General features: G+C 24.2%; 1 protein-coding gene across 2 annotated transcripts in view; it reads right to left on the reverse strand.

Annotated features, from left to right (window-relative positions):
• Positions 1–12,202, reverse strand: part of LOC100200044 (liprin-beta-1) — a 38,121-nt gene that overhangs the window by 22,540 nt on the left and 3,379 nt on the right. The window contains exons 2-4 of one of the 2 annotated variants that reach the window (XM_065799004.1): positions 11,382–11,612; positions 5,392–5,515; positions 4,317–4,364 (exon numbers count right to left, since the gene is read on the reverse strand). In XM_065799004.1, the coding sequence (XP_065655076.1) occupies positions 4,317–4,364; positions 5,392–5,515; positions 11,382–11,612 (403 nt within the window). Of the gene's footprint in view, positions 1–4,316; positions 4,365–5,391; positions 5,516–7,620; positions 7,762–11,381; positions 11,613–12,202 lie in introns of those variants that run through there. The other variant, XM_065799005.1, reaches the window with a different exon arrangement.

Raw genomic sequence — 12,202 nt, forward strand, 5'->3', positions numbered from 1 at the left:
CTCAACCCAAGCTCAGTGGAATCTGTATTAGAGATTTTTGAAAAAGCAACATTTAGATTGTTCATATTTGAAGGGATCAGTCCACAAATACTACATACTTAAAAAGAATTACTTTAAGATGAAACTATAGTAGCCACTTTTCCATCAATCATTGTGCATTTTACCAACCTTTAGTGTAAAAATGTAAATTTGAAGAGTGAGATGAATACAATCCACTAAGAAAATTTATCACCTATAGTATTTCGGAGACTTTTTTTTAATAAATAAGATGAATTAAAAATGACTATAGAATAGTTGTACCTTTGCACTGCTGAACCTTTTTTCCTCATTTAGCTTCAAAATAATTGAGCAAAACAATTCCTCTCTTTCGACAACAATCTTTTTTTTTTCTGTTCTCCTAGTCTTTGTTTTTCAGAAGCTTGGGTGAATGGTATGGAATTTACACCTGGTGGTATTCCGCAGACAACTAATTTAAGTTAAAATATCAGATGACTGTATTTAGTATAAACACATGCTAAAACACAATTAAATAGTAATAAACATTATGAGTCCATGACTTTAATTTTTATGAAATATCATACCTAAATTGTGAGAAGTAGGAAAATTTAAGCCCAAGTTTTGGCTCTTGTCTAGTTTATCTGTTTAAAACATACATCGTTTGTTTGTAGTTTTTTTTATAACAAGATTTTGTAATGCACCTCAAATCTATACTTGTGCCTGTTTACTTTATTCTTTTTTTTGTTAAATTGTTTAGAAGATAATTTGAAGTTTATGTCAGAGATCCCTGTAACTTTATAAGCATCAGGGTTGGTAACTGATTTGATTAAGTTGTTTTTCAAAGCATGATACAATTTTCTTAAAGAATGAAAAAATGAAGTAATATCTTTATTTTTCATAATGAATGGTAGAAAAAAATTTCAATTTAAAAATATAATTATAGTTCTTTAAAGTTTTAAATTTAGAGTTTATACTTAACAACAATGTGCTTTGAACAAATGAAATGAATTTACATACTACGATTTCTTAATTACAACTTTTGTTTTTCAAATTACTTATTGCAATATCTTATTTACATGTTGGGTTTCTCAACTACACTTTAAAATTTCTTAATTACACGTTGTGCTTCTTAATTACATATTGCGACTTCTAAACTACATGTTGTATTTCTCAATTACATCTTACTTTTCTTAATTACAACTTTCAAGTTCTCAATTACATCTTGAAAAGGTGTAGAAAACTATACTTTTCTCCATTTTCAGATACCACTGCTATTATAATGACTGCAACCTTTTTTTATTATAATTAAAATTTTTTTTCTGTAATAAAATGTAAAACTACTATTAACATGATTTTTTTTTGTTTCAAATTTTTCTCATTTTTTGTTTGTTTTGTTTCTTATTGATGTGTCAAAATAAATCTAATAATATTTTTTGAGTAAAAAAAAAATGTTCAATAGTATTCAAAAAATTCCAGGTTTTCCTGCTATTTTCATGCTCATAATTGTATAAATCCTAATGAAGCACATATCACATATTCAAAGTCTATTAGGGTAAACATCCAATTTGAATAAAATTTTATTTTGAGTTCACACAGGCAATTAGTAAATATGTAATACTTGTCACAAAAGAAAAAGTACAAGGGGTCTAGGAATGGATTTATCAATACCTAATATACATATTAAAACCCCAAATTATTTTTATAACAGAAACTCTGCTCAAAAATAAAAAATTTGAAATCAACGATCACAAGTTTGCTTTCATAAAAAACCAAAACCCATCTACAAGTGACCTCTTATTTACATCCGATGAAAATAGGATTTTTTTTTCGGGCACAAACCAAAAACAAAACAAAAATAAACCAGATCAAAAAAAAAAAAAAGAAAAAATCATAATTTTTTGTTTTAAAGCCTTGTTTATAATTTATATTTTTGAAAAAAATGCTTTTTTATCCAAAAATTCATCCTTGAATATCAAAATTTAATTTGTAAGAGAGTGAGGAGGAGAAGAATGAGTTAGTGAATGTTTAATGGGGTGCCAGTCCAGCCTTTAAAGCAGCATGGGAAAAGTATTTCAATACCAAACACCTTTACTAAATCCGACACTATCAACCTGTAAAATATATTTTTTTTTCGCTTGCATATGGATATAGACTTCTTTTCCAACCTTTGCAACAATTGACTCAATTATTTCAAAGTCCTGGTAAAAAATCTTTCCCCTTAATAAATATGATTTGACCCAAATGACTGCATACAAGACTTGGTTTAATATTTTCTTAGTCTGATTTTTATGCAGATGACCTGTGAGAAGATTCAACAAAATAGTTAGAAACATAACACATAGACAGCCAAGGTAGCAGGCATCTATGTTACAGAGGTCTAGGTCTCCGGAAACTTCTAAATGGTCTCATGAAGCAGTTTAAAATTCAGGGGTGTTATTAGAAATTCATTTTTCTTATAAGTTTTTAGACTTGCTCTAATGATGCAATGTCAATTAATTTATGATTAATGACAATTTCTGTAATGATTTTCAATTTCTTCACTTTTTGCATTCATAAGATATAACAGTAGATTTGAAATGGCCTTTTCAAATAGGGAAACAACATTACAGGCAGATTTTTCTCAAAAAATGTCTTTTTGAATGTAAGAATTTTCTAATATTTTTAGCAATTAAGGGATAAAAACAACATTTTAATGACATTACAAGTAAAAGTTTTTAACTTTTTAAGATTTTAATGTAAGCATTTCTTTCATTTATTTTAAACTTTATTGTTCCCCTATAAAATGAAAAAATGGAAATCTTTCTTTCCCTCTAACTAACTTTTTTTATGTAATAAAACTTGATTAAATTGATTTATTATTAAATAAACCAGAATTAAACCAGATTTTAAAAAACATACTAGAAAAAACAAAAAAAGTCCAAAGACTTTAAAATAAACCAGATTTAAACCAGATTTTCTAAAATAAACCAAAACAAAAGTTCCAAGCCAAATAATAAAAAAACAAACCAGATTTGAGAAATCTGGCTTTAAAAAACACCAGATGGCAAACCTGGTACCCATAAACAAAAGCCAAATTATACAAAACCTTTATACACAAAAGGGAACTATGATAAAATTAACAAAGACTGTGCATCTATTAAACTATGTATAACATCTAACTCTAAACAAATATGGAATATCTTTTACAATAAGCTTAAAACTAGTATCAACAGCAATATATAAAAAACAAATCAAAAACATAAAACGCTCAAAACGGATCAACTATCAAATACTAAATGAACTAAAAAATAAACAGGCATTATGTACCATTGCAAGGCAATAATAATAGTAAAAAAACTCAGTTATTGCATATACCTTAAAAGAAAATTAAAATTCTTGTAAAAACTATTTATTGTTTTAAAACAAAAAAAAATTTTTTTTTCAAAGAACAATCATGAAGATCATTATTACATCTTTATATAGAATTCCTTCATTATCTACTACTATCATTCTACCACAATATTGTGCTTCTTTCTGCAAGTATATTTTATCCAGTAGCGCTACATCTTTATCAATTTTGTTTTGGTTTAATAACCATTTTATAAATTTCAACAAATGTACCTTGACTTGTTTTTTTTGTTTAACGATAGTAGAGGAAACTGAATAAAAGGTTATATGCCTGTGATGATGTTTATTGTAGAATAAGTGAGTAATGAAAAAGTAATTTGATAAAAATTTTGGTTGATTAACCAGTTTTTAATTTCATTTCAGTTCAGCCAATAAATCATTTGACAAACACTTTTCTTTTACATAATTTTTCATATAGGCTGGAAAATTCTCCAATACACTTTTTTTTAACACACAGCCAATACTTGGAACCCATGGAGACAACAGAACACAAAATGATTTAGAGAATAATGTAACATGCATAAATTCATAAACTACAATTGTTATTTTAACTTCTAAAATTCTTAAGTGTTGATTAATCTCTAATTTAAAAAATATGTATTAGTTGTTGTATACTTTGAGCTGATATTCTACAACATGTAAATCATTTAAACATTGAATATCATCTTTATTAAAAATACACTGCATTCATCCTTATCATTAAAAAAATGATTCAGCAAGCAAAGCCCATGGCTTAAGCCAAAACTTCAGCAATTTTGCTGAACCTTGGGTGTGCTGAAAGTCAGATTTTGGTACATCCCTAATGTATAATTTCTACCAAAACATATAAATAATATAAAATAATAAATATTTACAATATATTTTTTAAAAGTTAAAATATTTTCTCATAAAAAAAAAGAAACTCATAAAAATCTCATAAAAAAAAAAGAAACCTTTTTCTCGTAATCGACTTTTTAAACCAGTTAAATTGTCATCATTACCTAAATAATAAAACTTTTAACTAGATAAATTTTGATTGTTACCTAAATATTAAATTTTTTGAGACATGAATTAATAAAATTAAAAAAATTTGAATATGTTATTATAAGAAGTTATTGATGATAAAAAGAAAGTTGAAATCATAATAATCTCTCTTTACAAATGCTTTCATAAGCACAATGGAAAAAATAAAATTTTAACATTGAAAAAATGATTTATAAACTAATATTGTAAAATGAAAAGCAAAAAAGTGAATTGAGTGCTTTTTAAATAATATTTAAATTTTCATGAGTAAAGTGTTGAAAATAAAAATTACAAAATACACGCTTTAGTGAAACAACAACAATAATAATACAGCTACAACTACAACAACAACTACAACAACAACAGCAACATAAAACTACAACTACAACAACAACAGCAACAGCAACAGTAATACTAATAATAATGACAATAATAAATTCAGAGCTAAATACTGTCAATTAATATGATCAATTAATAGATACTAAAAGCAATAATTTTAAATACTTGAATATAAAAAAATCTACAATCCTTTTGGATTCTTTAACCACAAATTCTAAGTATTCTTTGTGAAGGATTGTGAGTTAGTGGATTACTTTTTGTAGAGGGAAAAAATAATCTCCTTTTTATAAGAGATTATATATTTTTATAATAGATTATATAGAATTATAAGAGATTATATATTTTTATAAGAAGGAAATATAGAAATACTATTTCTGTATATCATTTTTTCCTTCCTGTGGTGTTGCACTAATGGTTGAGAATATTTAAAAGTTTAAAACTCATGCTACTTACTTTTAAAAATCAAGATTAATATTTATATAATTTTCAAGTAAAAATATTTATATAATTTTCAAGAATAAATATTTTGCTAGCAATGTTATTTTATAGCAATGTTATTTTATTTAAAATTGCTAGCAAAATTTATTTGTTTTCATTAAACTTGTATTTAAATACAATTTTAATGAAAACAAATAAATTTAATAAACAAATAAATTTTAAGTTTACTATCAGTTGAGCCAGTTGATTTACGTCTTTCTTGTTCATCTAACAAAGTTTCAATGTGATTTTTTAAACGTTCCATTTCGGTGTCTTTTTCATCTTCAATAAGTAATAACTTGCTGTAGTTAAGCTAGAAGAAAGTTTATAAACATTTTAACATGTTATACTATAATTAATTTCAAGACCACACAGCCATCCAAATCAAGAGAGCAGTTAAGCTATAAGAAAGTTCATAAACATTTTAACACGTTATACTATAATTAATTTCAAGACCAGACAGCCATTCAAGTCAAGAGAACAGTAATTTAATAAAATTGCACTCTCAACTCAAAGAGTAGCAACTCCAAAACACAAACACTGATAGACAGGGCTGTTAATGACAGACAAATTACAAAAAAATATTAACTCTTTCTGAAACGTACAAATATTTTCCAAAACATCAAAGTATTTTAACTTTTCTTTATGAATGAAAAAATTAGTTAAAGAATATAGCACACTTTTGTAAAGTTTCAACAAATAAAAAAGAATATAGCACAAATTTGTAAAGTTTCAAAAATGCTAAAGAATGTAGCACTAAAGAATGTAGTTTCAATAAATGCTAAAGAATGTAGCACACTTTTGTAAAGTTTCAACAAATGAATAAGAATATAGCACACTCTTGTAAAGTTTCAACAAATGCTAAAGAATGTAGCACACCTTTTGTAAAGTTCCAACAAATGAAAAAAACACATGAACAATTATATTGCATAAAAAAAAGTTATACTAGATTAAAGAAAAGAACTAGGCATTTAAATTAGATTAAGTGATTATTTAAATTAAATTCAGTTTTTTGTAAATAAATATTTTTTTTTGTCTAGAATTGGTTATTATTTAACAAACATCAGAACTTAGTTTTCCTCAATCGCTCTTGTCTGAGTATTAATTTTTTTAAATGTCACAAATAACATGAAAAATATAAAGAGAACAGAAAGTCAAGATATGCCAAACAGCTTGCAACACACAATCACATGCATAATAAGAATTTAACCAATTCATTTTTGATGAAATATTGGAATCTTCTAACAATTATACATTCAAATGTCCTCACTCAATTGCTTATCAACAATTCTTTCTCTATCCTTTTCTTATTCTTCTTCTACTTTTTTTAAAGTGTTTTTTCTAAAAGGTTGATAAGACTGATTGATCATAATAAACTTTTATTGGTTGATCATAATCAATTTATATCTTAATAAAAATCTTCAACAAATTAAATCAAATTCAAAAAAAAAAAAAACTTAAAACATTCGAATGGTTAAAATTATATTATTTGGCAAGTTTTCAAAACTCTTGGCAAGAGTGTCTTGACATTCTTTAAGATGACTTGACAGAAGGAGAAACATATGAAACAAGCAGAAAAAAATGCTACATAAGGGTTTTTTTATAAACATATTTAATCATCTATTTTTTAAAAACATCAAACACTTTTTTTTGTAGAATACACTAACACAATTTATATAACACAATATATATATATATATATATATATATATATATATATATATATATATATATATATATATATATATATACATACATGTATATGTATATATATATGTATATATATACATATATATGCATACATACATACAAACATTACATACATACATACATACATACATACATACATACATACATACATACATACATACGCACATTTGATACTTAAATCTAATTTATTAATTAATTAAAAACAAAAATGCTCATACCACATTTTGAAAATAAACTCTTCATATATATATATATATATATATATATATATATATATATATATATATATATATATATATATATATATATATATAAATATATATATATATACATATATATACATACATATCATGTATCTCTATGTACATATTATCATATCATACTTCATATCATACATATATATCATATCTTCATATATATAAATATATATATATACTTATATATATATATATATACTTATATATATATATATATATATATATATATATATATATATATATATATATATATATATATATATATATATACATCTAAATAAATGTATGCATACATACACATACATATACGCATATTTATATACATAAACATACATAATACATACATGCAAATGTGCACATATACATCTAAAAACATAATTTAAAATCACTGGCAAAATAATTGCTCAAACCAAGTTTATGCATTTCTAAACATTTGTAAATAAGTACTCACATTTTTTTTATAGACTGCAGTCATGTCATTTCAATCAATTATCTATCATACCAATAAAAAACTGACATCCAATGAGACATAAGTTTAGTCAATATATTTTAATATACATATATATATATATATTTATATACCTAATATATATATATATATATATATATATATATATATATATATATATATATATATATATATATATATATATATATATATATACATATATTCCAAAATAAAATATGCTCATGAACCAAATTTTTTGTTTAATAAAAATTTACTCAAGAAGTTTTCTTTGAATTAATACTATGTTACAGAAGCATTTAAATTATACAAAAATCTTATCAGATAAAACAGTCATGTTGATCATTTTAATCCCATTAGTGTTTTAACAACAGAATAAAAAACAAATAACAATAGATAATATCATCAGCTTAAAGTTTTCTTTACAGTAAAAAGTAACAAGAAGGTTTTAAGTATTCTATTTGAGTATAAATCAACTTAAACTGCAATATAAATAGAAAAGAAAGATTCCACATGTTTATAAAATATTTTAAGTTTAAAATCTTGAATATTATCATTTTTAACATAAATTTGTGTTCTTCTTTTTTTCATATATTTTTATTAATATCAAATATAAATTTATCTTTTAGTAATTTTTAGAAATTCCTAAGATTCTGCACACATTCCTGGAATATTTTCTTTAAAATTTATCAAATAAAAAAAAAACATTCACACACAAAAAAGCAATTACTGTTATATTATAATATATTACTTAAAGTCAATAGAATTTATTAAAGATATTTAAAATTAAGTAGTTTAAATATAAAAAAGCACAAAAAAATTATTAACATATTTATAAAAAACAAAATCAAGAATCTGAACACAAGTACCATTTAGAATTTTGTTAATTGTTTTCAAAATCTGACATAAAAAAACAAACTTCTGTTAAAATCTATTGACATTTTATAAATTGTTTTAAAACTTTCATAAAAACTTATCATAAAAATTATATGGTAAAAGGTTTTTTTCGATATAGACACACACATACATATATATATATATATATACCTATATATATATATATATATATATGTATATATATATATATATATATATATATATATATATATATATATATATATATATACATAAATATATACACATATTTTGCAAAATGTTGAGTGTATTAACTTTTTTTTCTTTTTAATTGAACCCTTATATACAAAACTTGCAACTTTATTGTAAACTATTGAGGTGGTTTTAATTCAACTTTTTTGACTTGCTAATCCTGATATTTTATTCCTATAATTTATAAAAAACTAAGAGTGAGTCAAGCCTATAACTGTTCATTTTTGTTAAAGTTTCTCATTTTTGTAAAAGTTCCAAGTTGTAGATTCTAACCACTCAAAATGCACAAAAAAAAAGTTTTGAATTTATGTACCCGATGAAAAAAATGATTTATTTACCCGATGAAAAAGTTGATTTAAATTTATGCATCCAATGAAAAAGGTTTTAACAAATAAAAAAAAATTTATAAAAAAGTTTTTGCTTATCTTAATTCATTAAAATTTACAAACAATAAACAAAAAGAAAAAGAGTTTTCACTGGATTTAATGATTTGTCTTTATCACAACACTTGTGTAAACTACTTGTCAATTTAGTTGTTATTTCATAAGCGACAATACATCAACTGGTACTTAGGGTAGAGATAATATAATTCCAATGTGGAAAAAGCTTAAATACGCCAAGACGCCACATGGCATATGAATTTAATAGTTTTAATTTAATAATTTTTGGTAATATGCTTAGGTAGTTTTTTAATGACAATTTTTAAGTGTTGTTATCCATTAAAAATTTTGCTTAAATTTGTAAATATCAGTTTTATTTTTTGAAGAAAAAATAATTAAATTTTAATACATTCTTGTGTTTGCTATGAGGAAACTTAAAACTATTTGGGCATAGAACCAAGTATGAATTTATTGGATAAGCTTTATAATGGCAGTTTTCATTTCTCTATTAGAAACAGCAAAGTTTGGGTTCAGCTATTGTGGAATGGCAGTATTAAACAAAAATAAAATTGACATAAAAATTGAAATTTAAAATATCCGAAAGATTGTGAAGCAGTTTTTGGTGTTAAATGGAGAGCCAAATAAAAATTGGGAAAATGGAAAGGGCACAACTAATTGTTTAACAAAATTGCACATCACATGATACTGAAATATACTACAACAGAATATAAAAATAAATAACCAATTGTATGAATCAAAAATTTTTACTAAGTATGACAAATATAAGACAAGACCACTCGAAAGGTATACTTGTTTAATACCTGTTACTCAGTAAAACAAAGATATCAAAATCTGATTTATTATGGGCTAGAGAAGCTAACATTTTTATTGAGGCATATAAAATAGATGCAGATGTATGCACTGAGAAGGTGAAAGAACAAAGAACAACATAAAAATAAAAAAAATTATTTATTTACCTATGGCTTCTTTAAATCTCTAAAACTGAGGAATTTTCTTATTTCAAACCATGGTATTTCAAAACAAGATATGCAGATGAATGCACTGAGAAGATAAAAGAATGTAAAAGAATAGGAAACAAATAAGCAAGCATTGGTTTACCATGTGAGCAGTTAGTAGGTGACCAGTTTGTGGTAGGTTACAAGTAGTTTATAATCTTTTAAAAAGACTAATGGTAGTTTGATAAAGAGTCGGGACAACCAAGTTTGTGAAGAGAAATGTGTACTTCAAGAAGTCTATGCTAAGGTGGAAAGTTGCAATCCAGATTGTGATAATATAGCTGCGTATGACAATGAAATTTGCATTTACGGTGAGGGTGTGCATGACAATCAAGTTGTATTTAATGCAAGTTCTTTGGCAACTTGAGCTTTTATGTAAATTAGTAAAACTACAAAGAATGATGCAACATGGCTGCAAACAGAAAGGTTTAATATTCAGATAAACATACTGTGTAAACTAAAAAAAAAGAAAATTATCTATACAGATTATGAGAGTGTTCTGTGTTCTGTTGAGTTTTGAGACCCTTATTGAAAAATGGAGGATGAAGTCAAAAGTGAAGATTTGAAAAAAGAAAAGCATGTGTTAACTAATTGAAGAATTTTTGATAATCTTGTTCATTATTTATTAACAAAAGTTCACAGCAGATGGTTAAATAAGATGATTGTGGCTGAGCATCTCAAAAGTTGTTAGGAGTTGCAGTTGCTATAGCCAAACATATACCCATATATATAAACAAACTGGACATTTTGAGTAAATGTATCAAAAAATTGAAAACCATGTCAGTCAATAGACCCAGCAACTATACAGTGGATGAAAGAGAAAATGAGTGTTAATGAAAATTGTGAGATAATACACACAGATATCTTTTTATTAAGATTTTCAATCAGTTTTTACAATTTTTAATACATCTCAAAATTTAAAAAAATTGAATTAAAAAAAAAGCTGCTCCAGTTCATGGATAACTACATTTGTATCCTTGTTATTACTGGACAGCACCTGCGAATAAATAAATCTCACTTTAAAATAAAAAGCTTTTAGAATTTTAGAGTAAAGAGTTAACATTAAAAAAATATATATCAAATTGGTAGTGAAAGAAAAAAATAGTTAAAAAAAATTATTAGCAAAAAATGTCTTCTTTTATTTTTAGCTAAAACTTATTTTTAAACTTAACCTTTTCTAATTTAAAAACAAAAGTTTAAAACTAGTTTTTTTTAAAAAATAAATAAATAAATATATCAATACCTGCTGGTTGGTTTGTTCTTTCTGATCTGCAATTCTACGCTCAGTTAATCGAATAACTAACTCTTCATTTTTACGAGCATAGTCAGATAGTGTCTTTTTTGTTTTGGTGAGCTGTGATTCAGTTAAAACAATTTGTTCATGCAACCTTTTTAATTCATTAAGATACATTTGGTTATCCTGCTCTAGTTTATGGATAACTACATTTGTATCCTTGTTATTACTGGACAGCACCTGCGAATAAATAAATCTCACTTTAAAATAAAAAGCTTTTAGAATTTTAGAGTAAAGAGTTAACATTAAAAAAATATATATCAAATTAGTAGTGAAAGAAAAAAATAGTTAAAAAATATTATTAGAACAAATTATTTAAAAAACAATCCTTTAAACAAAAATTATCCTTTATCTTGGTATGAAAAATAATTATTTAAATTTAACAACTAAATAATAACAATTAAAAATATTTGTAATTTATTATATAATTAATACTTTACTTCTTAAAATAAAATATTGATTACAAGTAATATAATAATAGTAAACAAAAAACAACTTTTAACAAAAGCTGTGAAATTTTATATCACTAAAAGTAAACAAAAGGGCATTGGACTGCCTAAAAAAATTTTGAGCAAAGCTTTTGTTATTTAAATATTTTTTTAAAAATTACATTATGTTGCGTCTATCATTGCCCTCTTTTTTCTGTAAGAGATGGCACCAAACTTATTTAAATTTTCATTGCATCCTCTTATATAAAAAAAAAAAGGGCTAAGGCAACCTTAGTTATATTAACAAATTTGATTTTTAGAATTTAGCAGTCCGAAAATTGA

This window comes from Hydra vulgaris, chromosome 06 (genome assembly GCF_038396675.1).
Source record: "Hydra vulgaris chromosome 06, alternate assembly HydraT2T_AEP".
NCBI classification, from domain to species: Eukaryota; Metazoa; Cnidaria; class Hydrozoa; order Anthoathecata; family Hydridae; genus Hydra; species Hydra vulgaris.